Here is a 27,512-nt window from a genome sequence, read left to right on the forward strand (position 1 = left end):
GCTGAATTCCTACCAGACAATCTCAACTGTAACTGTAGTACTCTTGAAATTCTTTCAAGGTATTTTACAAGAGTAATTTTTGTAAGTGGGATAATGACAAGAATAGCAGTGGACCTACATTTTAGTGCCACTCATTATCCCTGTTTCCATGTTATATTGCAATCCCTTCCAGTTCTATCTCATCCCACACAGATTTATGGCAGAAGTATCCAAGCAAACATAAGCTGGAGCACTGTAACCCTTCTCTCATTAAGTCCAATTACATTCCACTGGGGAAGAACATTATTAGCACAGAAAAATACTGTTCCTTATTATTCTCAATGACTTCTTTCTCCAAAGGACACTATCTTCTTTTACACTATCCCATGAAAAATATATAAAGAGGGCTTTTATGTAGGAAGTGATGATTGCTACTGTTTCTTACAAAAACATGTGCACACCCACAAGAAAACTACTACTACAAGGTAATTAATAGCCAGAACGACAAGTCCCCTCCTTACATAAGGACCTGTGGCAGATGTCTACTCATTTTCAGCTTGAATTATTAGCTTAAAAAGGTACTTAAGTCTCTGAGCAGCAACTAATTCTTCTATCAGATTTCTTTGTGCTTCAATTCTACTCTTCTAAGTTGTGGTTACCACTAAAATGTCCAGTGCCAAAGGGTGTCAAGAACTCCCTAGATACCATGTGAAGATTAGCCTGTCAAGGCATAAGGTAAAACTTTTTGAATATATCAATACATACATCCAGCATTGTACAGGAGCCTTGCTTCTGGCTCTTAGAACTTTCCTGAATAATCCTTCCAAGTAAGTAGTTATGAGCTTTAAGTTATTAATGACTTAGTCACAGACCATTGTTCCAATGGCTTTTATACTCAGCTTGTCAAGAATATCACAGAATGCTTTGAGTTGGAAATGACTGTAAAGATCATCCAGTTACACCCCCCAAACCCTTTCCTGTATACACCAGTGTTTATCCTTGGGATTCCTTCCCTTGCTTTTAGGTCACAGTGAAGAACCTTGGAAAAGAAAGATTCTTAATACTAGTCTTACCCTTTTTATCCCAAACCCCAATTTTTGATGGTCCAGCTAAGGTAGTGCACAGGGATGATCCTTCTTTTCTTAAGCAAAAGCTTAAGAGGATGTGCTCATCATGTAAAGATGAACCCTTGTAACATCACATGGGTGGCTTGCTGGCTTTTCACTTCAAAGATTTGTGGAGATTGTAAACAAATAGTGTTGTAGGACAGCACACATTTTGGACACTGCTCTCCGAGTATATGACTGCCTAAATGGTATTAACCTCTTGGACTTCTTCCCAGCTAGAAGCCATCATCCATGCAGGTTTTGGTATCTACAGCTGTACAAAAAATTCCTGGTACTTAATTGTTCTTTGTGCTTATAACCCCTATTTAATGTCACTGCAAGATAAACAGCATCCCCTTCAGGATAGTGGGAAAGAGGATTTTCAATTTCATCAAAAAATATCTGGAGTACTCCCACGCCAAAAATATTATCTAACCTAGCAGCAAGTGTGAGGGACAATAATTGACAAGGATCTGCAAGTCACTGCCTTCAAGCTTTTCCTTATTTGCACTTTCTTGAAGCAGAAGAGGGACACTGCTCATGTCCTGGCAGGGAAACCTGCGGGTGCAGCAGGACAGGCCCTGGACAGCTGGTGACACAGCAAGGTCCAACCTGGCACTTCATGTGTTGGGTGATAACAAGGGAAGGCTTTGCAGTGCCTCATGGGACTAGGAACAGGCACGAAGACAATTTTAATCATTTGGTCACGTCAGGATAACCAAGAAAAGGCCGGGGTTCATGTCCTGCATGCAATTCTCCTTTCATGGATCCTAATTGTAACTGAGGAGGAAAAGCCACAGCTAAGAAAGATAATCAGGCTGTTAAAAGAAAAGGGATCTGAGACAACATTAGCAAAGAACTGTGTTTCAGTCACAAGTTTGTGAAGGTTTAAAATTTTAGGTCTTTAGAATGCTTTCCTGTGATTAGTTCACTTTGCTGGCCCCATAAAACTTTTTCTTTCTTTCATGGAAGGACTGAGTTAGAGGGAAAAACAGCATTTAGAGATCTGTTTGCCAAAAGGCTGCAGTTACAGGCTGTATGTAAAACAGTGACTTTATTGAAATAAAGGCCCCCTTTTAGAAAGGACTGCACAGATGTGTGTTCAAAGGCATGGGAAGGACCTGAAGACAGGAAATTTTTGAGTTTCAGGATGGTAACAAAAACACCTGTAAAGGGTGATCCCCAGTCTCAAGCTCCTTGGTCAAGTGAGAACAGGGGCTGTGGGAACCAAATCACGGTGCAACCAGGTATTGTAACTGGGAAAAAGTCCATGTTGTATTATATTTAACTCCCACATAAAAATTTTTTTAAAAACTAGTCTCCTTTTTAGCTACATGATTTTCAAAGAGTCAATTTTTGCAGAATTACCAAAGGAAGCGAGAAACCAGGAAAATATCTGTTATGAAATATATTTCCTTTAAGCTATCTTTAACTGACAACCAAAGCTGACATATTATATATACTAACCTAAGTTAAAATCAGTAAGTGAATGATTTCCAGTATCTATGTTCTATCATCCTGAAGAAATGAACTGTTCCAAAATACTGCTTTCTAAAAGAAAAACTGCTATTATCATTCCAATAAATAATTATATATGGCTGGTTAACTCCTCAGAGGAAACAGCAGACTGCATGATTTTGAAGGGTGTGTGCAGACTGTTTAAAGTGCTGCTGTAGCTCAGATAGCACCACTGTTTTCACTGATAAGCAAAATGCACCAGATGGTGAGTGATGCTGCAGCCTCCTGAAGTTCCAAAATAAGACTAGGAGAGATTAAATAGTTAGAAGAGTGAGCAGTGCAGGAGTAGGAATCAGCAGGTTTGGTTTTTGCTGTTCAGGCAGCCACACTAAGTGCTCACCATGTCAGTGTATGATACAGACCCATCTGTGACTGCAGGGTGGCACAAATGGAGAGATGAAAGTTTAACAAGTGTATGGGTTTGAAGTTTTTCATCTCTCAGTTTCAAGCCGTGGACAAACAGTTTATGGTTCTTACAGTGACCTGCCCATCAAAGTTATTTTTGAACACGTACATAAAGACATTTCTAATTTTAAAAAAAAGCTCAAAGCTGTAATAAAAGAAATTTTAAGCCCGGGGGATAGCCAGAAGTTTAAAATGAGGTTTTGGCATCAAGCTTGTCAATTGTTTCAGACTTCTTCTCCCTTGTATATCATTATAAAATTCATGCATTTCCTGCTTGTTGGCAGTTTCTCAGTGCTTCACAACCTTTCTCAGTGCCCATGTTTTGAGCCAGCTGGTCAAGGTTAGGGCATAATCCCACCAACAGGATCCTTGCAAAAGGCAGGAACAGCGTCACAGAACTCCAGCAGCCTTTTCCCTTTTAGTGTAAAACAAGTTGTGAAGGAACCATGAAAAGGGGATTTCTCATCTCAGAACCTCAGGGAAAAAGGCAGGCTTTGACTGGAATCCTAGTGGATGGAGATCTTCATCTGGAATTAGAATTCATTTACAGCTTTTATTACAAGGAAAGAGAACAACATTTGCTCCCTCAGCAAGGTTCACTCATTATTTGATGGATTTCCTCCTGTTAGCTGAGGTTGGCACTAGCACCCTGTAAAGTAACTTTAGATTTGGTATCACTTAGTAGAGGGGCCCAAAGACAATGTCTTCCCTGGGAACGAAACACTTACATGCTTGTACTATCACATAGTCCAGAATTTCCACAACAGGATGGAGGTTTTCCAAGTGCACTCTGTGATCACAAATCAGATTTAACAAACTTTATATTTTATGCTTACCAAAGCCCACTTTCATAATGGTATTAAAAAACAGGACCAGTATGAAAAGGATCAATACAATCACAAAGATTATCAAAGGTTATACACATCTTTTTAAAGGAACAACAAGATTACCAATGATTTGGAATATGAGTGTCTTGGTCACCTGGAAGTTGCTTGCATCACTCCAGTAACACCACATATTCATAGTCACAGCCAAAGAAAAATCATGAAAAAGGTTATTTAAAAGTGTTTTAACCCATCAAGAACTACTTTGATATTCCACACCAGAAAAAGTCTATGTAGTAAGCATTTGTAATAATATAAATAATTTTATCATTATGCAAATCACCATGCAAAAAGGAAAGTATTCCTTCTTTATCCTTGAACATTCCCCAAAATTCAATTTGTAACCTGATTTGCATTCAATTAACATTTTGAAGTTCTACTTTGTTTGCCTACATGATTTAAATCATAAGAGCAATTCTTTGCTTGTAGAACAGGTGAGAGATGGAGAGTGGTTTCTGCTCCAGTCGCAGATACACAAATCCAGCCTTGATGAACTTTCCTTCCTGCATTTGAGATCTCTGCATCTCTCTTTCAAGGCTGGGCACCAAGACAGACCTGAGCCACAGTTCCTGTGCTGAGAGAACCTGTCAGTTCAATGCTGCCTTCTCTTGGAGCACTGAAAGAAGCAAACTGGGGAAAGACACTGTGAGGGGTCTTGTACCTCATCTCTGCCTACATCCTTCCCTTCTGTGAGATACACATCACTGACTGCAGCTCAGTGGCTTATAGCAGGAAAAAACCTGTGTCCAGATAAACATTAGAAAGGGATTGAAATTATTTTTTTCTAAAATCTATCCCAGAATATAGGGAGTCTGGATTTGGGGAATGTAATGAAATATAGCTTGATTATATGAACTGCTCAATGGCAAACCTGCACAGGATCCAATGTAGTTTTAGGACTTGGCTTAAATGCTTCCAAAACAGACTAAGCAGAAAAACTTATGATTAGCACATTCTAACCCAGGCATGTTGTGATACACTCCTAACCACATTCCTACACAGCTCTCCATGGAAGAAGTGAGAGTTCAAAGAGAGACAGTGACTTTGCTTTGAAGTAGGTGAAATGTATTTACCCAGCTAAAGCTGTGATAGACGAACTGCGGCAACTCCTCCTGGAGTGTTTTACAATTATATTGCCCCTAATTAATCATCTCTGCATTTGTGGCTACTCCCCCAAGCAGTTACAGAGCTGGATTCATGTCAGTCATATTAGCTGAGATTCCAGTTCTGAACTGCAGTGACAGGCTGCTGGACAAACACTCCTTTCTAATATCTTTGGGGGTGTTCACTTCCAGCCCTGGGTCAGGACAAACAGCTGTGGGAAGAAAACATCCTAGCAGATGGCTGTAGCTGTTTGCTTCAGTGCACATCAGCAACTCCAGCAACAGCTCCTCAGTCTGCCTGGCAGCTCTCACCTCTCAGGTGCTAATTAGCATCTCATGTGAGATCTGATACGGGACTGCCACCAGCATGGATAAACTTAATATGCACCAACAGATCCTTTGTGATGTGTTAGTCTGAGAGCATAGCCACAAATGCAGCCTTGAAATACTTTAAATATGGTTTTCAAAGGCTCCCAAATCTGGGAGAAAAAATTTAGTTGTTTGTACTGTAAAGTCTCATGGGATTTTTCTCTTCTGCTGAGGCTGACATGTTGCAGAGTTGAATTTGAAAGAAAGGTACCCCCAAATTCCCCTTGCTTTCTTCAAGGTGGCTTCAGTAAGCTTTTCATTACTGACTTTCTGGACCAGTTCTTGAGCATGTGTCCTGGGTTAGTCAGATATTCAACACATTGGTAATTCAGGTTTCCCTCAGAAAGGAGGTGTCCTTCCATACCACTCTAAAAGGTCTTCCTTCCCAGAAGGTTCTGAGTCATTACTGTTTCCTCATTTATATTCCAAGGATGTACCTAAGCCTAAATAACTCACAGTATTAAGACTAGAACACCACAGGCATGAACTGATCACAGGTTTCTTTACATTCTTGTTGGGAAGGATTAAAGTTTGACAAGAAAGTCTCACAGATATGTATCCTTGGTAGAAAGAAAGATTTTTGAATGTAGAATCTGAAGAAGGAATAGAAATGAAATCAAGTTTTGATATAGAAGAAAAGAATTGCTGTTTCACTGAATAACTAAGAAGGCAAAGGGTGTGTTAGTTAGAAGGGGTTTTTATGGCTTAGAGCAAAGGATAAACCCACCCCAAACAAGAAGATGTTTTTACCAAGAAAGATACCACAGGCAAACAAGACCGCCAATGTTGCGGTAGTAGAAAAAAGGTCTCAGAATTTTCCACTGCAAGAAAACTGAAAAACAACTTCTAGCTTAAACTGTAACGTACTAACTTCCAGTGATTGGAGAACTGTGACATGAATATGGTAATTATAGTAGTTATGATAGGCTATAGGTAAAAGTTAAGGTATAGATTGGTTCTTCTGTATTAAGATGCTCAGCAAAGAAAAGTATATAATGCATTGTAACCAAAATTAAAGGGTCTTCAGGCTTGTTTGCAGCTAGAGCTGACAGCTGTAGGCACAGGCTCTGTCACCCACCACCCTGGACTGCTGTGACATCTTGGATGTAATAAGCCACCTAGAGTCCCGCATCCCTCGTTATGGCTCTTACACATTCTGACAATTATATTATTTTTCTCAGTAACTTTAAGTTTAGGCCTGTCTAGCAAATTTTTTTTTCCTTCATTTTCTGCTGGGCATCTACCTGAGTTATGCAACTCAGAAAGACTGAAATATCTTGAAATCAGATGATTATATTATCCAGTTTCTTCCCCTTCTATCACTATGAGGAACTAAACATGCACAGTACACTGGAGTGTGTCTGACAGCCCAGACCAATCTTAAGTACATCTGAAAAGCTACTTTATGCTACATCAATATGTAATTAAGCTCCAGGCCTGTAGATTTTCACAAACATTTCAGTGCCAGAAATGTGTGGGCTGAAATACTTAATCTCATTTGCACTAGAATTCTTAACAAGGCAATCAGCATTTTGGGAATTTCAGATGAAATTCCTACAGATCCTCAGGAATAGCTCATATGTCGCCCTGTTCTTCTAAGTTCTTCTAAACCTTCTAATGTTTACATTTTTGTAATGGAGTTTCTCATGCACTTTTCATGTAAATAATGATTGTTCTGCATTCTTTCTAGAAGAGGAGAAAATTGATGGACTGTTAGTTTAACCAGTGTGGTTAAAGACGTAGCAATTTCATCCTCCAATCCATGGTCACTTTTAAAATTCTATAAATATCAGAGTTCAAAAATAAACAGCCCTTTTTTTACCTTAGACATCTCAATGTGTGTGTGTTGATCATTTTGTGTTGTATTGCAACACTCACACAACAGCCAAGCAATATTTTCTATTACAAGAAAATAAGGATCACGTAGCAGTTTTCTCAATGCATTCATGATAAAACTTGAAGCACTACTTTACCTTATAAGATATAGCTAATACACATCAATTAATGCATATTAATCTCAATCACACTGAAAAGATACTGCACAGAATCCAATGAAGCCCAGTTATTTAATTTTTTTGACTCATAGTTTATTTACTAAACAAAAATCAGTGACAATTGCATGTAGTGGGCTCCTGTCCTAATCTACTCTAAAATATAATCTAAAATTATAGAAATGCTATTACCTAGAAGTGCTGCAACAGATAAATTATTTCATCCAGTTAACAGTAATACTTTTTAGTTACTTTCCCTTTTCTACATACAGAACACACACGCTCACAAAGCAGCATCATGTTGGTTTTACTGAGAGAAACCAGGAATGTCAAAGTGATTTCTTCCCTGAAAAACAGCTCTAGTCCTTGCGTGATGGATTAACAGAAACCTTTCTGTGCTTCACAATAATGTGATATTGAGTACTTGTCAACTAAAAATCTTTGCAATGAAAACAAAGCAACCCAAAATATCTTCTCCAAATCCAACTACATTAATTCCAGTGAAAAAAATTTGTAAGGAAATCTAAAATTTTAAAATTACACTTACCAGGAACAAAGCTTCCCTGGACCACCTCCTTATAAGCCCACCAGCCTTCATGGATTTTTGGTGAATTTTGTTGAGCTAGAAAGAAATAATCAAAGAAACTATAAAATTAGGGCAAAACATAGGACTTAATCAGCTTAATTTTAGGAACCTTTAACAGGGTACTATCCTCTACAGAAGAGTCACTCAAGGTGATCTTTATTCAATCTATGGAATCATACTATGCATATGTATCTTGGAGAAGTTTGTCCCTATACATCACACAGTAAAATATACTCTACTTTGGAAGACTTGATCACAAAACTTAACAATGCAGGTAGAAAATGAGGATTTATAGCACTACCAGTGGCTTCTGTGCCACCGATAAAGTCAATATAGGATAAAAATGCTGAGAAAAAGAGTGCTTAGTAGTCGATACCTGAGTCCAAGTTGTCTGACTGAAAAGCAGTTTCTACCCTTCCTTTCCTGAGCTTCCCAATGATCCTTCACTTTGCTTGTGAAGAAGAGGCAGAGTGAACCACAGCCAATAATATCTGTGTCTGTCACTGATTCATATCATCCCACAGGCTTTGAGTTCCAAAACAGGCCAGAAAGGCACAGCTCACAGCATCCCCAACACTGGCTCAGGTTCCAGTGCTGAGACAGGAATTTGTTTTTTTCCATCTTCTCTGTGTTGGTGGTTTTTCAAGAACAGAATGGAACTGCCGGGATACGTTCCTTGAGATTTTATTGCAGCATCAGCCTTATTACATGGTTGAGACAATAGAAAGATGGCAATAGCTCACATCTTGCCAGCAGCAGCTAAAGATTTATTTGTTGCAGAGCATTTTAAAAACTTTCTAGCCAACAGCATGTTGCTAAAGCTTACAGACAACTGTTCTAGGCAATCACTAAAAGCAGACATACACCTGCTTCACAGAATGCTTGCTTGTATGCTCTCTATTAACAATACACAATACTTCATTATTAAGCTTAAAACATTCAGCTGTCTTGCTAAGCATATTTTTCTACAGTCTTAAGGTCTATCTTAGCCAAGCCTAAAACTCAAGCTATTGTTTCATGTCCTTGCTTACTGTACTATTGTAACTTTTTCTACTTTCAGACTTTGCAGCTGCAGCTAGTTCCAAGTTTTCTGTTCTTTCTTTTTCTAAGGTCTGCTTTTACAGTTTTCTGGAAATCTTTTTACCTTTACTATTTCCCACATTTCCCCCTCTTGGTACAACCACAAAGAAACTCTCTTCACTTTGTTTCTTACTAACTACCTTGAACTACAAAGCCGTACTACAATACTTATTTCTTTTTGTTTGTTTCAGGCACCTGTCTTACTTGCTTTAAGCATTACTTTTTTACACCACAGCAATTTTTAATGCTATAAAAGATCTGTTCTATTCAAAGGATATAAGTCAAATCTGATAGTTACTATTTATGGTTCTTATAAGTCTTGTCCATTCCAAGGTCTTAATTCAAAGCCTTCATATATGTCTATACTTGTATCCACTATCTCTGTAAGATCTTGAGAACTTCCTGTGATTTTATTTCCTAGATCTCTCTTTTGTACGATGAAAACTTCTTTGATTTTTTTGTCCATCATTTGTCGCACACGCCGAAGTATATAAGGTACTACTACTAGTACCACCACCAAAACTACTAACATGTACAAACCTATTTTACAAAGTTCCCTTAACTAAGGTGTAAAGCTCCATCCTTTGAACAAATCATCTAACCATGATTCAACATCTTCTTTCATTTGAGCTGTTAGATCTTTCAGCTTTTGTATGCTTTTGTGGATGGATTCAGAAGAGTCAGATGCATACAACACAATTCTTCAAATTCCTCACAACCATCTCCATGTGCCAGTAAATGAAAACCAATTGCTGCTCTGTTTTGAAGGGTAGCATGTCTAACACTGCTGATGTCTGTCAGCATATCACTGATTGCAATGGATGTGGCATTGGTTTGTTTACTCAGCCAACATCTAACTTGATCTGACTGTTTCAATGCCATGGCAGAAGCAAGTTGGGGTAGAAGTAAACCTGCTGAAACTCTTTTCACAGCTTTCCAGGGCCTAAAATCACTATTACAGTTTTTTTCACATTGATGGACAAATCTTTTTCGTCTATGTTTTTTCTTAATGACTGTCTTAGCACTAGGTGCTAGTACAATAAGTTGTCCAATACTACATGGACCACCTTCAAGGCATGATGGAATATCTTTTCAAGCCCTATCTCCGTAAATGAACCAATATCCTTTTGGTAATTGTCATGGATATTGGTCAACACCAGAAAGTCCACTCCAACAATCTGAGTAATTACACCAAAAACTTGAGTTTCTGTAAGCAGGGTAATTGGGAGTGACATTGTATTTCGGAGGATCATTCTCTCGCCAATTGCTCTCTGAAAACGTAAGAGAGAAATCCATTATTAAGGAACAAAGAATCTCCAATTCTTGGGGTTCAGAAGGTGCTTTATGAAATTCTTTGGTCCAAATGTCCCAATCAGCTACAGGATTTCTCCCTTTGGTAACCTCACCTGATTTAATATTAAGTTGCTTTTTGGTCAAGGGATCATTATATCTAGGTATCGGCCAGTCTTTTACTGGCACACCGAACAGACAGGTTGAAAAAGGCTTTTCTGAGTTCGAAATTGGACAGGCACATGGTCTGAGCCCGCTGCCTTGGCTAGGGTCACCTAAACATTTGTTTTTGGTTGTTCCACAGGCAAATCTACACTGCAAGAAGTTAGCAAAGCTAGCCAGCACCAGCGTAACACTCAATTTCGCTCTATACCTTTTGTGAGCTATTTTTTGGCAAAAAGATTTTCTCATGTATTTCAACTCACAAATTCTGGAACACCCATGCCTGTTCCCCCTCTTCAGCCACCCAGGTAACTTGGCAGAAACTTTCTTGTGACTGGTGTCTCTGACATGCAGCTCTTTCACAGTGTGAGAGCATCTGGGAGCACAGTTCAAGAACACAAGAAAAGGTTTCTCTGATCATTATTCTGAAGGTTGTAGCTCAGCATCTCGCTTTCTACTGGCAATAAGAGCATAGAGGGGCTTGATGAGCAGTTCATAATTATAAACTCACAGCTGGCACTACCCTACTATGTCTAAGAAGGTTCAGAGTTCTTTTACTGTCTGGGGTTTTGGGGTTTGGCATATGGCTTCTTTGCGAGCTTGCTTTAAAGTCCGTTGCCCAGCACTCACTTCATACTCCGGGTAGATTACTTTCTGTTTCACTACTTGTGCTTTTTTCTTTGATATTTTGTATCCTTGGAGTCCTAGGAAATTCAAAAGGCTTACCGTCTAGGCTACACATGCTTCTTTCGTCTGAGTGGCGACTAGAAGGTCATCTACGTACTGCAACAGCTTTTTTTCTTCTTGTGGAGCTTTTCAGGACTCTAGATCTTTTGCAAGTTGCTCCTTTAACAGAGTGGGGGAATTCTGAAGTTTTGAGGCACATGGACTATGTGAGCTGGGTTTTGCACTGCTTTTAGGGCTTTTTTATTTGAATGCAAAAATTTTCTGGCTGGCTTTGTGGATAGGGAGGCAAAAGAAGGCATCTTTCAGGTCTAAAACAGTAAACTAAGTTAGCTCAGGTGTTAAACAAGTTAGTAAAGTATATGGATTTACTACTACAGGGTATAAATTATTTGTTATCTTATTGACAGGCCTCAATCTAGTACTATTGGTTATTGGGCTGATTTCTTCCCTATCCTCTTTTCAGGGGGTACTGCCTAATTCTCACTGGTTGTGTTCTTTTCTTAAGCTTTTTTACTATGGGGGGTGCATTTTTCACTCTTTCTGGTACAGCAGAAGTCTATACTTCTGAAAATACTTGTTCTAATATCTCTTTATTAATTTTTTTCTAAATTTCAATGGCTGTTAATGTTAAGCTTAATATCTTTATATAATTTGCCTCTAGAGTAACTCTCTATTTGAGAATGTTTAGAGAATTGGGCATATACAAAAGCTTTTAAGTACACATGTTACTTTAAAGATTTGCAAAAGTATGCTTTTTCAGACTGGTCAGTTGTTCCTCACACTATAACGTAATGGTTCTCTACAGGTACTAAAGCTTTATTTAAAACTGAATATATGGCTCTTGTACCAACTAAAATTCTACCCTTTTCTTTTTTTCTGGTCTCACTGCCTCTTGAAGAGGGGTTTGTTACTTCTTAGTTCTGGATGAACTGCTAGGAGGGGGATGGGTGCGAATGGGTATACTTTTGGAGTTTGAGTCCTCTTCCCTTTTGGGGAAGTCTTCTTTATCTTTTTTTACTTTAGGAGGAGTCTTTAATAAATTATATGTACTTATTTTGTGAGTTGTAATCACTTTGCATTTCAGTATGATAAACTTTCTCTGACTTCCTATATTGCTATCTTATGTTGCATGCTGAACAACACGTTTGATTTGCTTTCTCTTTGCTTCATTTTCTTTTTCAAGGGCTAACACCAATAGGTCAGAGGGCGCTCTGAACCCACAGTTACTCTGCCATTTTGGGTGAATTCTTAAAATAAAACTGCATCAACATATGGGACTTTATTTTATTTCTTTTCTTATTTTAAAACAGCATTGACTGCAATAAGGTACTATAAATTTTCTTCTTTTCTGAGCCGTCCCTACTGGCAGCTTTCTCTCAGTGAGCCCCTCCCAAAGGAGCTAGTTCAGGAACTTCTTTGCTCTGGTTAGTTCTCATTTTCTCTTTCTCTTTATACTATCTTGTTTCTACCCAAGCCTCACAGTGTCATCTTTTCTCAATTTTTCTCACACACAGACTTTCAGGTGGCAGGCATTAGATGTGATCTTCCACACATAAGCTTTAAGATCTCAGCTTCTGAATTGGCTTGATCAGGAATTTTAAATTTACACTTAAGGCACAGAAACTCTGCATTGTACACAAGGTGCCAGCTTCTCAATGCACTAAAAGCTCTCAGGAATTGCTTGCAGGCTATTCCGTTTATCACTTTGGCATTTATCACTTAACCTCTACGGCAGGCTGTTTTCAGTTCAAACTTACTATATTACTAACTGAAGTCTCATAAACTCATTCATCTCTTGTTGTGGTGTGAAGCTATATCCTGTCCCTCAGCTGTGACTACTTCCTCCTTCCATTCCCCCTGCCCTCTTCCTAATTGCTGTCTATCAAGTTCCACATTCCAGTAAGGGCGTTGTGTGAGTGGCAGAAGTTCAACAGATGCTTCTCAGACCTGGGGTCATTGGCCTGTCCAGGTGTCATTGTCCCCTGAGACCCTCCCCCTCCCACCTGGTTGGTGGCTCACCTATCCTCTCCCTCCCCCCTCCCTGTGGGTTTAAAAGGCACTGGAACCATGCGGTCGGGATTCTGTTGGAGCTGATGCAAAGATTCAGAACTCTTGTCACCCTGGAATAAACTCTGGATTTAACCCTCCAGCAGAATCCACTCTTTTCTCTTCACCATTGCCTGAACCTTTTCCACTAGAGGTAAACTGAGTTGCTACTTTGCTTGGACTCATTCTGAGTGCCTAACTCCCAGCCAGCCAAGGGTGTCTCTGAGGTGAAAAACCACAGCTGCTACCTTTGAGCACTAAGGCCGGACAAGCCCAGGCACGCTCCACTCAGCAATATTGGGATTATATTCTAATATTTGGCGCCCAAACGTGAGGCTCATCGAACTTGCAGCCCCAAGAAGTAATCTCAGAACCTCGGAAAAGCTTCAAGGCAGCCGAGCACCCACTCGACGAGCTTTGGCTGCGTTGCTCTCAGTAGAGACTTTGGGACTAAACCCACAAAAAGTCTCGAGGACTGCTCGGAGCCCCTGGGAAGTGTAGCTCCTTTCTGGTGAGCAATTTTCCAGGGGAGAATAGGGGAGCCCCCTCCTGCCCATGGGGGTCCTGTTCTGGTGAAGAGACATCCTGCCTGACCTTGCCAGCAACTACTTCGATTTTGGTGGGTATTTCTGCTCTTTAGAGGGGGCAGAACCTCAAAAAACAGTCTCTGCCATGAGAACTGTTCCTTTCAAAACAGTCTCTGCCGTGAGAACTGTTCCTTTTAAACAGTCTCTGCCATGGGTACTGTTCATTTTTGCTCTTGCATTTAGGCTGCGCAGCCCTGCAGAGCGGGAGCGATATCCTGTTAGGCATGGCTCAATCTCTTCTATCTAAACTCTGTTTTACAAAATCTCAGTCTTTTCTAGTTCTCTTCTTGCACAATCTAATTCAAGCATTTTTACTGACACTCACTTTACTGCCTTGCAATAGGCTGTGCTTGTTACAGCAAAAACTTTGATATCTCCACAAACACAGACACACACCGCTCCCCCCCCTTATCTCAAATTCATGAGTCAGTGCTTGAATTGCTGTGGTGGGGGAATTCTTGGAATTCCTTTAGTTCATTTTCCTACAGTTAAACATAAATTACTGTACCGTAGTTCTTCTGTGTAAAATGTTACATTTGTTACAAACAAAATCTTAAAATCTCTACAAACACTACTATACAATTCGAGCATCAAATTACTACAATGTGGGGGAAGAACCACACAAACTCACTGGGAAAGGGCATATCTCTCAAAGTGCCCACTTTTCTCAACATAACACAGCATACAATACACTTTAGCATCTCCTCACACGAGCTTCTTCTAGTCTTTACACACTCTGGACACAATCAAAATAACAGCACACAGTAAAATTCTAGAGATAAAGTCTAACTACCAAAGCAGAGGAACTCTCTGAGCTCATACTCACGGTTAAAATGTGCTCGATCTACACAAATCACTACTTTTAAACACAATACACATCTTGACCAACGTTTCTCCATTTGTTCTACTTCACCGCAGGGCACTCCCTGCTCCCACAGCTTGCCTCGGCTGGTGCCTCAGACCTCACTCGGCCCCTTCAGTTGCGGGTAGAAAACCCCCCGCACTGTAGATATACTCTCTTTGTACACCATGCACTCACACAATTACAAACACACACAATACATTAACTACACAACAATAAAGTGTCTGGACGCTACACACACACACACACGAGTTCACTCGAACCTACCTCCAGGGTTGCTAGCGGCTGCTCTATGTCTGCCTGCAGGCACAGGCTGAGCACTCAGACGTCTCTGAGTGACTTATTCAGCCTTCCTATCTCCCGGGGGCCCTCTTAATACATACCAAATCCTCTGCATGCCAGCAGGTCCTTGTCTGTCTCCGCAGAAGGCAAAGCGAGACGTGCAGAGCTCCTCCGGGAAGATCCCGGGGCACACCCAGGAGGTCCCTCTATCTCTTCTGCCCTGCGGGGACAGAGATGGAATCTCCTGGCTGGCTAGCCAGAATGTTTTGTGGAGAAAATCAAAAACTCCACAACTTTGTAAAAGTTGTAAAGCTGGTATGTTTATTGCAGCGTGGGACGCATGCAGGGATTACTTTCTTTAAAAGGCATGCGTACCTCTGGGATCTTCAGGTCTCTTTTTATCTCCCTCTCTAAATACATATGCATACAATTTCACAATAGGTTTATACATATACATTATACAGACTTTGCTGTGACATTTAGCGCTAGTTCTTTTGTTATCAGAAAGAATTCTTAGGCCAAGTTGACCTGTCTCCCTCTTACTCCCTCTTATCTCTGTCTTTCACTGAAGCAGTTTCTCTGAGCTTAGGCTTTTGCAAGAACAGGCAGACTAAACAGCCAAGGTTTCAAATTCAAGGTTTAAAAGATGTACATCTAACTTAAATCAAAATGGATTTCTACCCTGGGACCTGGAAAATTTCTACTCTGTCTCATAGCAACAAAAAGCCTAAGCTTTGTATGAGGTTTGCCCCTGGTAAGACTTGTTGCCTAAATGGTTTCTCCAAAGTCCTGAAAAGCCAAGAGCAGAAAGGTCTTGATTGCTCATGTTTGCTGCTCTTTGTCATCACTTCTCTTTGTCTTTAAATTGAAATTCGAGCAAATTTTGTGGTCAAAATATAAGGTCACTGTTAACTGGAAATATTTTCAAAGGACACACAGACACACAGCAAGACAAACGTTCAGCTGATCTCCATAAGAGCAAAGAGCTGATATACCAATATGTTCTGCCTTCACCTGTGGTTTGCTTGGTATGTTCCGACTTAGAGCAACTCTCCCTGAGCTACAGAAAGCTCAGTTACCTTGTGCAGCATTTGACTTAGATTTTGGGGTTGTCTTCTTTTTAAGACACTTTCAATCTCTTTCACTGGGGCCAAATTTTGTTTAACATAAATTTGCAGTTACAGAAGACACTGGATTTAACAGCTTTTTGCAGCAGTTTCAATTCTAAATCACATATTATTTATGAAAAACACAACTACCCTGGGAAAAGTTCCAGCAGCGTAATAAAAATTGTTGCTGTCATTAAAAATTATGAAGGGGATGTGAAATTAAGGCTTAAAGGGATACAAGATAAAGACCATTAAATACTGTTCTGTCAAGCTACAAAACAGTATTTATGATTTAACTGACTGTATATTGCAGAAACAAAAGTAAAACTTATGTTAATTAAATGTACTTTAATGAAATGTACTAACAGTAGGACCAATACACTGCCTTACCAAAATCCAGCCATGTCAGTGGGATGGGATACATGTGGATGCAGATTTCTCCTTGCAGGACTGATGTTGTTCCATTAATTGAGTAGTGATGTGTTACACTGAAAGGACTGTTCCACTGTGCACCCTTTACAGTCCGCAGATGAAATTGTCCTCATATTTTAGTTTTTATAACATTGCCTGGAGAACTCCAGCTGTGCATGGCTTAGTTGTGCTAGACCACACTGTACGAACATTTGCAAAATGTTCGTACAGTGCAAATCCCAACTCACAATCAAAATATATGAACAGAAAATTGTTGCAATCCAGTCCGAACTGCAATTTTCTTTAATCTCAACACTTGCTTTCATGCCCTCCGCAGGTGAAATTCTTAAAGATTTCAAAATGGCAACAGGAGAGGATACTAAAGAGTCCCAACAAAGTAGAGCCATAATTTTTCTACTTAAAATTTCCCAGGAAATTACACTGCATTAAAATGCATCTTGTAGTCATACACACAGCTCAAATTGGTTCAGCCAGGAAGAGGCACATGCATTTTAGAAGTAGCTGAAAAAATCATATATATGTAGAGAAAGTGAGGTAAAAGCAAGCAATGAATTCAGGTAGGATGGGTATTTTCAAATGCAGCTGCCTAATATCAGCATTCATCAAAATGTATACAATTGAAAAATATATTGCTTTTTCCCCACTCTGGGGCAATCTGAATGATACATGCCAGGTCCAGAAGAGAAGTATAATCCATTGTATGGAGTTTATATTAAATCAAAATCGAAATATGCTGGCTCTGCAGTTCTGTTCAGTGGGTAACCCTATTACTCACAATAGCTAATTCCAAAAGAAATAGCAGGAAAATAAATATTTTGATGATATTTTTTCATATCTGCTTCATTAGTAGGGAACAGGCTGCATGAAATGAGCAAGAAAACTAGATTATCAAAGCTCTGTACTAAATAACTGGATGTCAGTGCAGTTGCTTCAGCTATCAGAGAAAAGCATGACCTGGCATCACTCCACACATTCCTCAGATATTAGATCCTTATGTCTTCAATTCACATGAAAATGAAACACAGAAAATACAATACCTATGTTGTGCCCTAGCTATAACTAAGGTAGAGCAAGAGCAATTCTAGTAGCCCTGTTGATGTACAGAGAACTGAGTCCACTGAGGAAACCAAGAGGCAAGGCAGGTGGGGTTGTGAGGGGGCAGTTAGGGTGACAATCTCCTGTGCTGTGCTCTTTCCTGAACCCTGAAACCTCAACATTTTATAGCAGTCCACGCAAAACATCCTGCTAAGTAATGCAGAGAGTGACTGAACACAGATTTCCACTCTGCAGTGCATGTGAAATCCAGCTTGGTGCCAAAGATTTACTTGCATGGAGCCCACAGGGACTTTACTTAAAAAGGGAAAAGATTTATAAAGCTCTCATTTCTCTGAATGCAGAAGGAAGAGGTCTGGTAAGGCCAGGGAGAAAAGTTTGTCTCCCAGAAACTTCCCCAAAACCATCACTCCAATCTATTTTATGCAAGTGGGCAAGAGGACTTATGAAAGGGGGAAAAAGCTGTTCCCTGTTTTTGAAACATAATCAAACGCATACCTGGATTAGTAATGGTACAAGGGAATATAACATTAGAATGAACAGCCATATGGACAATGCTTGCTGGGAATCCTATCTGGGACACTCACACCTGATGCACATACAACACAGGCTCTCTGCAATTGGTGTATTAATACCCATCTGACAGAATGACTCTGTGCCTGAGTAAACAGGTTCAACCTTATGGCTCAAGGATTGTTGCCAAGGAAATGGATTCTTCCTATGTGCCATCTTGTGATACATGAAAATAGCAAAATTCTCTCAGCATCCTTCTGATTTCAGTTAAACTACCGTACCTCTTCCTGCAATTCTTCCACCCAAGGACCATATAAAGAGACATGTGGTCTCTCTGTGTGGCTTCTGACACTGCTGTGGTCCTACCAGAACACTGCAGCTCCTCCATGGCAGCTCCTTGTTGGCAGGGGGAGACAAAAGGTCTAGAAAGCAATCCTGTATTCCTGAAGAGGGTTAAATATCTTAAAAAACAAAAAAACCACCCACAGTGTGATACCTCCGGGGCTCCTGCTTTTACCACTAAAACCCAGAGTATGGCTTTTGCTTCCTAGAATCATTGTTGGTTTTCATGCAAGGCATGAAAATAAACAAGCCCCTCTAAACAGACACTGAAGGCTACCTGCACAAGGAGTTCTGCAAAAACCATTTTAAGCAGTAGTACTGTATTCTGCCATTAGCAGGAACAGTCCAAAATGACAAAGTTGTCCAAGTGCTTGAGGATACTGAATGACCTCCATTTGTCCAGTGTTCCCTCCTCTAGCACTGAAATCTCTGGTATCTGAGATTAGTAGCTTTGCTGATACAACACCATTATGTCAGATCTCTTTCAATAAAGCTGCTGCAGAGGAGACAGAATATTTATTTGGAGCTCATATGACATGTGTTGCTTTCATTCTGTCAGATTAGTGTAGGTATGTCTCATTGTGGAGCATAAAATTACAGGCTAAATTCTGCAAGTTGTTGTGCATTCTTGTTTCCTAGTGGCTTCCATGCACATGGAAACAGCATCGTATAGGATCATAAAAATGCACAGTAAATGCAAACAGCAAAGGTGCCAATGCCCCATAAAGTCTGCAGTTAACTCTCTCTAGCTTAGAGGCCAAAGTGAGTAGCCTCATGTTTCAAAAAAGAAAAGCTCTTATTGGGTGGGTAAATGTATTCTAAAATGATCAGATAGCATTGTATTGGATACCAAGTACCACGATGCAGATGCTGGAAAACCTGTACAGCATTTGCAGTGCTAAGAAGCCTTCATCTTGTTGGAATGCTGATGTTGACATTATATAAAAAGCTGCAGCAAATACAGAATGCCCCTCAGTAAATATGCTTATTTGCAAGATATAAAAAAGCCATTCTAAAATTACTTATTTACGTTCTATACTTACATGAATCATAGAAAGGCTTTTATCTGATGGCACCGTTTATGTCATTTACATCTGAGCCTGAGCCAAGAGTAGAACCCTGCCAGATCAGAATTCTCCATTCACTTTACTGCCATTTCACACAAATGAAAAATGCTAGGCTGGGGAGAATCAGGCTTGCAGAAGTTTGGAAAAGACCTTTCTTCATGTAGATTTTATTGATCTGAGCTATTCTGATTGCTCTATCAATTATTCTGCAGGTTTATCTCATCTTACATCACAGAAGTCTTGCCTGTGTTAACCTGATGGTATTGGCCTAGCAGTAAATATATGACAACGTTTTTATCATTGTTACCCCCTGCATAGTTATGAGATTAAAAATAAAACCAGCTGCAACTATGAGCCATTAGTTTCATAACAATCGTAGTGTAACATTAAGTCATTGCTAATGCTTTGATAGGAAGCTCACAGAAAAATGGCACAAGGTCTGCTACAAGAAAAAGAAATTCTCTAATCTGTGATTACAATGATGAACACTGCAAGTGAAAGATATATTTACATGGTATTAGATGCTGGTGTGATCTTCCTTAGAAACCTTATCCTGGTTCTCTCCCAGCCAGTATAAGCCTATTGCTTTAGCTATTTAATGCTACTCGATTTTCCATCAGAGTTCCATGGTTCACTCTGAGCAGCTTCCTCACACTCAAGGTGTCTTACTCAGTCACTGACGAGTAATCCAAGACAGCTGTGCCTAATGGCAGAGATTAAAATTAGAGGAATTTCCCTGCAGTGTTTCAGAAGATCATGAGTACTAACAGAAATGTAGTCCTGCAGATAAGAGGACAGGGCAGTTTAAAACAAAATAAAAATAAAAGCTGTAAGAAAAATTTTAATTGTTACTCCTGAACTCCATTTCCACAATCTTATGTGACACCTGCTTTTTAATTATTTTAAGTAGTTCTGATTACAGAATTTTACATGGATATTTTGTGCACTGTTAAACCCAAATGTAGGTTACCTAAAATTTGTAGGGAAGATAGACTTACTCAATCTAAACTATAACTTTCAACACCTTCAGTCATTCAAGTACCAGTTTTTGGCTCACACCAACAAAGGCCTCTTAAAGCAAATACGATACACATGTATAAAGTGGACCTGGCAGTAGGGGAACTAAGCAGGTGCAATAAGCTGAAGATTTGGCCCTCTATAATTAATATTTAGTTTGTTTAAAACAAGTCTGTACATAATTGCAGCTGTTAAGATGTTTTTGTGCAGCCTTTTTATATTAGAAGACCCTAACAACAGACATTTCAGGCACTAAATAAAGCATCATTAATAGATGAGTAGCTACAGGACAAGAAAGGTTGGCCTGCTTATGAATCTTACAGCCTACACTGTTAGCATCAGCATATGCTGAGGGAGGAGAAACAAAACAAAGGATTATAAAGGCACCAATAAATAAAATGCTTTCATCAGCTAGACCAGATTTTTTTCTCTTTTCCTTTTTTTTCTGGATAACATTTTGCTCAAAAAACATGCAAATGCTCTTTCATTAAGTTAATACTTTCCAATTCCATAAATCCTTCTTCCTCCATCCCCATGTGTAAAAGCTCTCACTGCTGCTGTGAATTCCAAACAGTATTCAACATAAGAAAAGCAGATGTGACCTGATTTTATCACATCTGAGGGCAAAAGTAAGGCACTACCATGAGGACTCTGCTCTGGCACAGAGACTTGACTATTCTGTCTATTTTCTGTTTATTGTGATTTGTTTTCTGATAAGATTCCAATTATAAACCTTGGCCAAAGGGTTAGATTTCACACAGGCAGGCTAGTATGGATGCAGGGAGCAGGGACAATGTGGTGTTACATTGTAACAAAGCAAACTGTAGCTGTCCCTGTAGCTGGCTTTTGAGGAAGGTAGAAATAAAATTATCTAACAACTTCTTATGACCTCTGAATATCATCAAATGTGTTGAAATAAGCTTATCTGTAAGCAGGAATAATTCCCAATAATGTTTATGAAGAACACCCAACTGGACATTAAACTCTCCACCACTAACTTAATTTGCAGACTATCAAACATCCCTAAAAAGCTGCTTTCCTTTTAATGTAACTAAAACACATGTTCAGGAGTCAGACCACATAATGTAAAAGACAGTTTTTGCCCTCCCCAAGAACAAGCATTACCCAATGTTATTTGCTTCAATTTTTAAATAATACATCTTTTGTGTTTTCTTCTTTGGCAAAATTTCACTTCTGAAACAATTGAGACAGGGAACTTCTGTATTGCCGTCTGGGGAAGCTGAGCAGCTCTGAGTGGAAGAATACCAAAGGTTTTACCTAGAAATTACTACCAACTAGGGATGCAAGTCTCTGCTTCCTCAGGTCCTATTCATATCTATAGGGTTCATATTACTTTTGAAGGAGGTACTGCTCTCTTCCTTCTCTGGCACAAGACTCAAAACTTCTCCAGAGCTGAAGTACTGTAAGAAATAAAAGCAATTAATTTATTGCTGGGGAAAAAAATACAGCTGTATATCAGCAACTGGAACATAATATTGATTGCAAGGAGTGGGGGATTCAGCACCTTTCACCTCAGTCACTGATGGCACACTCAGGGCTTCAGGGGACCCAAGCCACATTAATACAATTTGGCTGTCTTGGTGTTTCCCCAAATCTCAGATGGGAGCATCAGCACACCCAGCAGCCTATTCTGTGTTAATTCCTCTTCCTTGAGTTGTTTAATTATGTCTAGATATAATGTCTGAAAAGCTCTATAAAATAATGCAATAACAAGCAGCAAGGTATCATATGATACCAACTTCACAGCAGCTCATATTTTCCATCACACTGCACACCCTCGACTCCCACCAATTATCAATTTCAGCATGGTCTGGGTTCACTCAGCAACTTCAAAGAAATGACCTCAATATCCTTGAGGCTTTAAAGTTCAATGCATTATTAATACTAAATTAATAGGGTTTCCTCTAAAAGGAAACCACTAAGTTCCTTCCTGAGCAGCACATCAATGTCTCATTGGGTTTCAGCCCCCAGCTGCTCTCTGCACTCACTAAACATAAAGTTAATCATCAGGAGTAGCACAAACAATTGGGGACTGTCCTGTTAGCTACCACAGGCACTTTTTTTTGTTGTTGTTTTCCCAAATCTCTCACTTCAGGAAAGAGAAATCGCTTCTTCGTCAGTCTTCCCATGGAAGGGCTGTGTCCAGAATGTAAGTATTCATTACTGCTTAGGCAGACTCAAGGGGTAAAAATCAAGGACTTCCAATTAACCTCAAAAATAATGGTATGGCATCAGTATCAGGTGCTCAATTCTAGAAAAGACACATAGCCTCGAATCCCACGGAATTCTACAGCATTAGGAAACTTGCAGTCCATAACATGATATGGAAACATTTCAAAGAGATTTGTATTATACAGATAATTCAAAATGCTTAGAGCAATACTATTATGACCATTTCCCATGGTTTTGACAAGGGACGTAACTGAAAAAGGGGAAAGGGTGCCTTCAATGTCCCTTGAGGACTCAGCAGAACTAGGAGTGGCAGTTTGTGGGTCTTGTACAAACTACTTGACTCAACACAAACTGATACCCATGCCTGAGACAGGCAGAGTCCTTTTCTCCTGGCTGACACCTAAGCAAAAGCAATGTGACAAACAACACCATCCTTCAAAAGCTAATGGCAAAGGGGAGGCAAAATTATTTTGATTATACTGACCTGGATTCAAAGTCCCAGAATTTCAGTTCCCCTAGGGCTGACAGGGCACTAATCGAGATCATCTCATAGCTCACTGGACAACCTAAATCCTCAGTATTTCAACTTGATGTCCTGGAGTTTTCTGAGATCACCAAGTCAAAAAAGAATGTTTTTCTAGCCATTTGAGAGGGGCCAATCTGATTTTTATTTATGCCTCAACATATGCTACTCATGAGGTGAAGAATTCCTATAAAGGGCTGTACATGTGCTGTTAGCCCTGTCCCTAGGGAAGGTTCTCCTGGAAGCCAGTCCAGGGAGAGGAGACTTCCACGATGGGGCTGTGAGTGACCCACCAGCATTGGCCGGTGGGGCAAAAAATGCCCGGATGCCCGGGAAAAAAAGGCTGTGGGAGGAGACTTGGCAAACAAAACCAGTTAACTGCAACACAAGCAGGGAGCGAGTTTCTTTGCATTACTTGGAGGGAGTAGGGGCTCGCCTGTATGGTTAGCTTGGCTTTCCTCCCACCCTCGCCTTTTTCTCTTTGCGGTCCTGTTTCTTCCCTGGCTGTCTTCCCTGTCCACATGTCCTGCCCTGTTTCGGCACTTCCACGGGGCAGCTCCTTGCTGTGACACCATGGTGCTCTGCTACTTCCCCAACGGAGCGGACGCTGCCTGCACCCAGCCGTGGCTGCCGCTGCTGCTTCCTGCATTGCCTACGGCATGCACAACCCGCAGTGCCAGCCACGGCCTGGTGCTCCACTGTTCCCCTCACAGAGCAGCCATGGCCCCAATGCCAGCCATGACCTGGTGTTCCACTGTTCCCCTCACAGAGCAGCCATGGCCCCAGTGCCAGCCACGGCCTGGTGTTCTGCTGTTCCCCTCACAGAGCAGCCATGGCCCCAGTGCCAGCCATGACCTGGTGCTCCACTGTTCCCCTCACAGAGCAGCCATGGCCCCAGTGCCAGCCATGACCTGGTGCTCCACTGTTCCCCTCACAGAGCAGCCATGGCCCCAGTGCCAGCCATGACCTGGTGCTCTGCTGTTCCCCTCACAGAGCAGCCATGGCCCCAGTGCCAGCCATGACCTGGTGCTCTGCTGTTCCCCTCACAGAGCAGCCATGGCCCCAGTGCCAGCCACGGCCTGGTGTTCTGCTGTTCCTCTCACAGAGCAGCCATGGCCCCAGTGCCAGCCATGACCTGGTGTTCTGCTGTTCCCTGACAGAGCAGCCATGGCCCCAGTGCCAGCCATGACCTGGTGCTCTGCTGTTCCCTGACAGAGCAGCCATGGCCCCAGTGTCAACCATGGCCTGGTGTTCTGCTGTTCCCCTCACAGAGCAGCCATGGCCCCAGTGCCAGCCATGACCTGGGGCTCCCCTGTTCCCTGACAGAGCAGCCATGGCCCCAGTGCCAGCCATGACCTGGTGCTCCACTGTTCCCCTCACAGAGCAGCCATGGCCCCAGTGCCAGCCATGGCCTGGTGTTCTGCTGTTCCCCTCAAAGAGCAGCCATGGCCCCAGTGCCAGCCATGACCTGGTGTTCTGCTGTTCCCCTCACAGAGCAGCCCCTGCCTGCACCTGGCCCTGGCTATGGCCGCCCCCTGGGTCCTGCAGCTGCTCCAGGAGCGCGCCTGTGGCCAGGGCAGCCTGTTCTCCGCCGATGGAAGGGACACGCAGCCTGCTGCTGTTCGGGAATCGCACCCAGCCCGCCACGGGAGCCACGCAGACTCACCGCAGCTTCTGGCATGCACACTCCCGTCTGCCGAGCTGATGCTGACAGAGCGACAGGGTTCTTGAGGTAACGCTGTCTTCTGTTTCTCTCTCTGTCTCTCTTTTTCCCTCTCTGCTCTCTTTTCTGGTCCCCTTTGGTAGGAAAACGTACCCTTTTTTATCAATAAACAGTTCTTAGATATAATATTGCCGCATTTGTGCTTTATTTTCATCTGAGAAATCTATCAAAAAGAATCCTCCCTAACTCCCCTTTTACAGTGGGACAGGACACCATATAATAACATCTTTTCTAGCATCAAGAAGGAATCTAAGCCAAGATATGGATCCACTGAGGCAGTGGCATTATGACAGAAAATTGAAACAGTATGGCTTTATTGCAATTGCTCCTCACCATCACCACTGCAGTTTATACATGGCAAGCGTAGCAGAATCTTGGAATAGCAATGAACATATGAAACTCCTTTTAAACTGCCCCAAAAGGTTAACATCATCAGGTCTGTTTCTGTGTGCTACCAAACAATGACATGTCATAGGTTATAAAAGAAGTCCAATGTCCACATAAACAGTATAGGGATTTAATATGTTTTTTTCACTCACATTCCTGGAAAAACTGTGAAAAGTGTTTATCACTGGAGGCAAGAGAAAAGATTAATGAAGGATATTTGCTTCTCAGATGGTTGGGGGAAGTTAGAGCAACAAGTCTTAAGAGTCCTCATAAAGCCAGTAGATAATCTAGCCCTGCATCATCCAAAGCTATGCTACGTTGTGAAGTGCTATTATGCTTCCCGACCACATCACTAATGAACCCAAAATCATTTAATAAAATGAAGAGTAAGCCCAGAATCCTATTTGCATTAAACTGGCACCAAGACAAACTTGAACACTGTGTGTCACCAGCAGTGACTTACTTTGCTTAATTTAAATTTACAACATAACATGTAGAAAGTAGAGAAGAAAATTAAGTAACCTTATCAACACCTCAATCCACTCACCAACCTGTAGCCCAAATGAAGAGTAACCTTGATGGATAAAATGGAGCACACTTTTTACTTCTACCTGTTTTCCCTATACAACCAATAATGTTAGGATGAGAAGTTATCCAAACCCAGAAGAAAGGGAAGAGCAGCTTTTTTTAGACTTCTAAAACAAGAGATGGGATATCATTATGGAAAAACTCAATCTGCAGTGGAGGAAGCAGAAGGAAAAGACCTTTTAGTCAGAACAGCTGCCAGAATAAGGCAAGACAGATAAGAAAATAACATGTTTTGTTCATCCCAGTTGCCAGCCATGTTGTGTCAACATTCCAATTCATTAATTACTGCTAAGATATTACAGTGATGGCACCCACACCAATTAGCTAAACATACAGCTTCTACAGTCCCATATTTGGGACTATTTTCAAAAGACATTCCTAAAAATTGTACCATCTTGGAAGAACTGTTTATCCTGCTTGTCAGGTAAAGATGTGAAGGAACTTTTTAAAAATGCTTTTTTTTTTTTTATTTTGTCATGTTCCCAACCTTGCCAAGAGAAAAATCACTTTCCATACCACCCCCCGACCCACCCCCCCCGCCTAATGATTTCTGGTTCCCTGCAGTTCTGTGGACTATTTCCCAGAGAGTATTTCTACCATCCATCTAGTTGTGTTTATCCACTGATCTTGGAATAAATAATTTCCTTCCCACTCACTGGGCTGATTCCTGAGGCAGCACTTTTACTCTGGCACTTGGATGCAGCTATTCTGTTATTCTATCCCAACTAACAATATTCCTGACTAGAAATAGTGCACCTTGGGTTCCTTCTGAGCCCAACTGCATTTTTTAGTTTCTTGGTCCGTGCAAAGGTGTCCCCTGTTCATCCTTCCCAACCACTTAAGCCATGAGTCAAAAGCAGTAATTTGGATTTGCTTCTTTTAGTTCTGAAGTTAAGATGGAAGATATTTCATGCTGGCTGTGATGAACCTGCCTGCTTCATTTTTCTGGTCTGGAATTTTAATTGCTTTCTAAATTACTGATGCAGAAATCCCGGGAAGAAAAAAAAGCCTGCCTTCATTTAAGTACCTGCTGTTCACGGCTTTGCCTACCAGTCTTTTGAGATATGAGACTTTAGATACAGATAAAAGAAAAAAATTTAGAAGCCACCAAATGTAGGAATTTTATAAATGTATCTATTTCAAAAGAAATGTAAGGAGAAATATGCTACTGCAGAGATTTCATCAGGGGTTTCCAAGCTTTCCCTCTTTTCATCTGTGTGGTCCTTTTTCTTCAAAGTCAAAATCCACTAAAGTTTCAGGCAATCATTTATTCTTCCAGTAGCAAGAGGAAAGAATTTTTTTTTTGGTGAGGGCAAAACCAAGGAACTGGAAATAGAAGTCACAGATTTTAAATGAATGTGTTTCCTTTCTTTCAAGCCTGGGGTATCTAAAGCAGAGATACGTAGTAGTTTTCAGTGTCCTTTGAAGACCAGAGAGCTTTACACCTCTTGTTCAAGTCTCTGACACCTGCCCATCAATAATACTCCCTGGCTACCTCATTTAATTTATAAAAATACAAAAAACTTATCCATCTATTGATAGAAATAGATTTTAACCTTAAAAACCACAACCACAATGCAACAGTAAAAAACAATATACTCCAACAGCAGTAACTCTTAGAGGCCCAG

At 40.7% G+C, this 27,512-nt stretch overlaps 1 protein-coding gene across 4 annotated transcripts in view; it reads right to left on the reverse strand.

Moving 5' to 3' along the window:
• The window catches only part of CA10 (carbonic anhydrase 10), a 194,117-nt gene that overhangs the window by 141,441 nt on the left and 25,164 nt on the right, over positions 1 to 27,512 (reverse strand). For all 4 annotated transcript variants that reach the window (XM_059864373.1, XM_059864371.1, XM_059864374.1 and 1 more), the window contains exon 4: positions 7,903 to 7,977. In XM_059864373.1, the coding sequence (XP_059720356.1) occupies positions 7,903 to 7,977 (75 nt within the window). The remainder of the gene's footprint in view (positions 1 to 7,902; positions 7,978 to 27,512) is intronic.

This window comes from Haemorhous mexicanus, chromosome 20 (genome assembly GCF_027477595.1).
Source record: "Haemorhous mexicanus isolate bHaeMex1 chromosome 20, bHaeMex1.pri, whole genome shotgun sequence".
NCBI lineage: Eukaryota > Metazoa > Chordata > Aves > Passeriformes > Fringillidae > Haemorhous > Haemorhous mexicanus.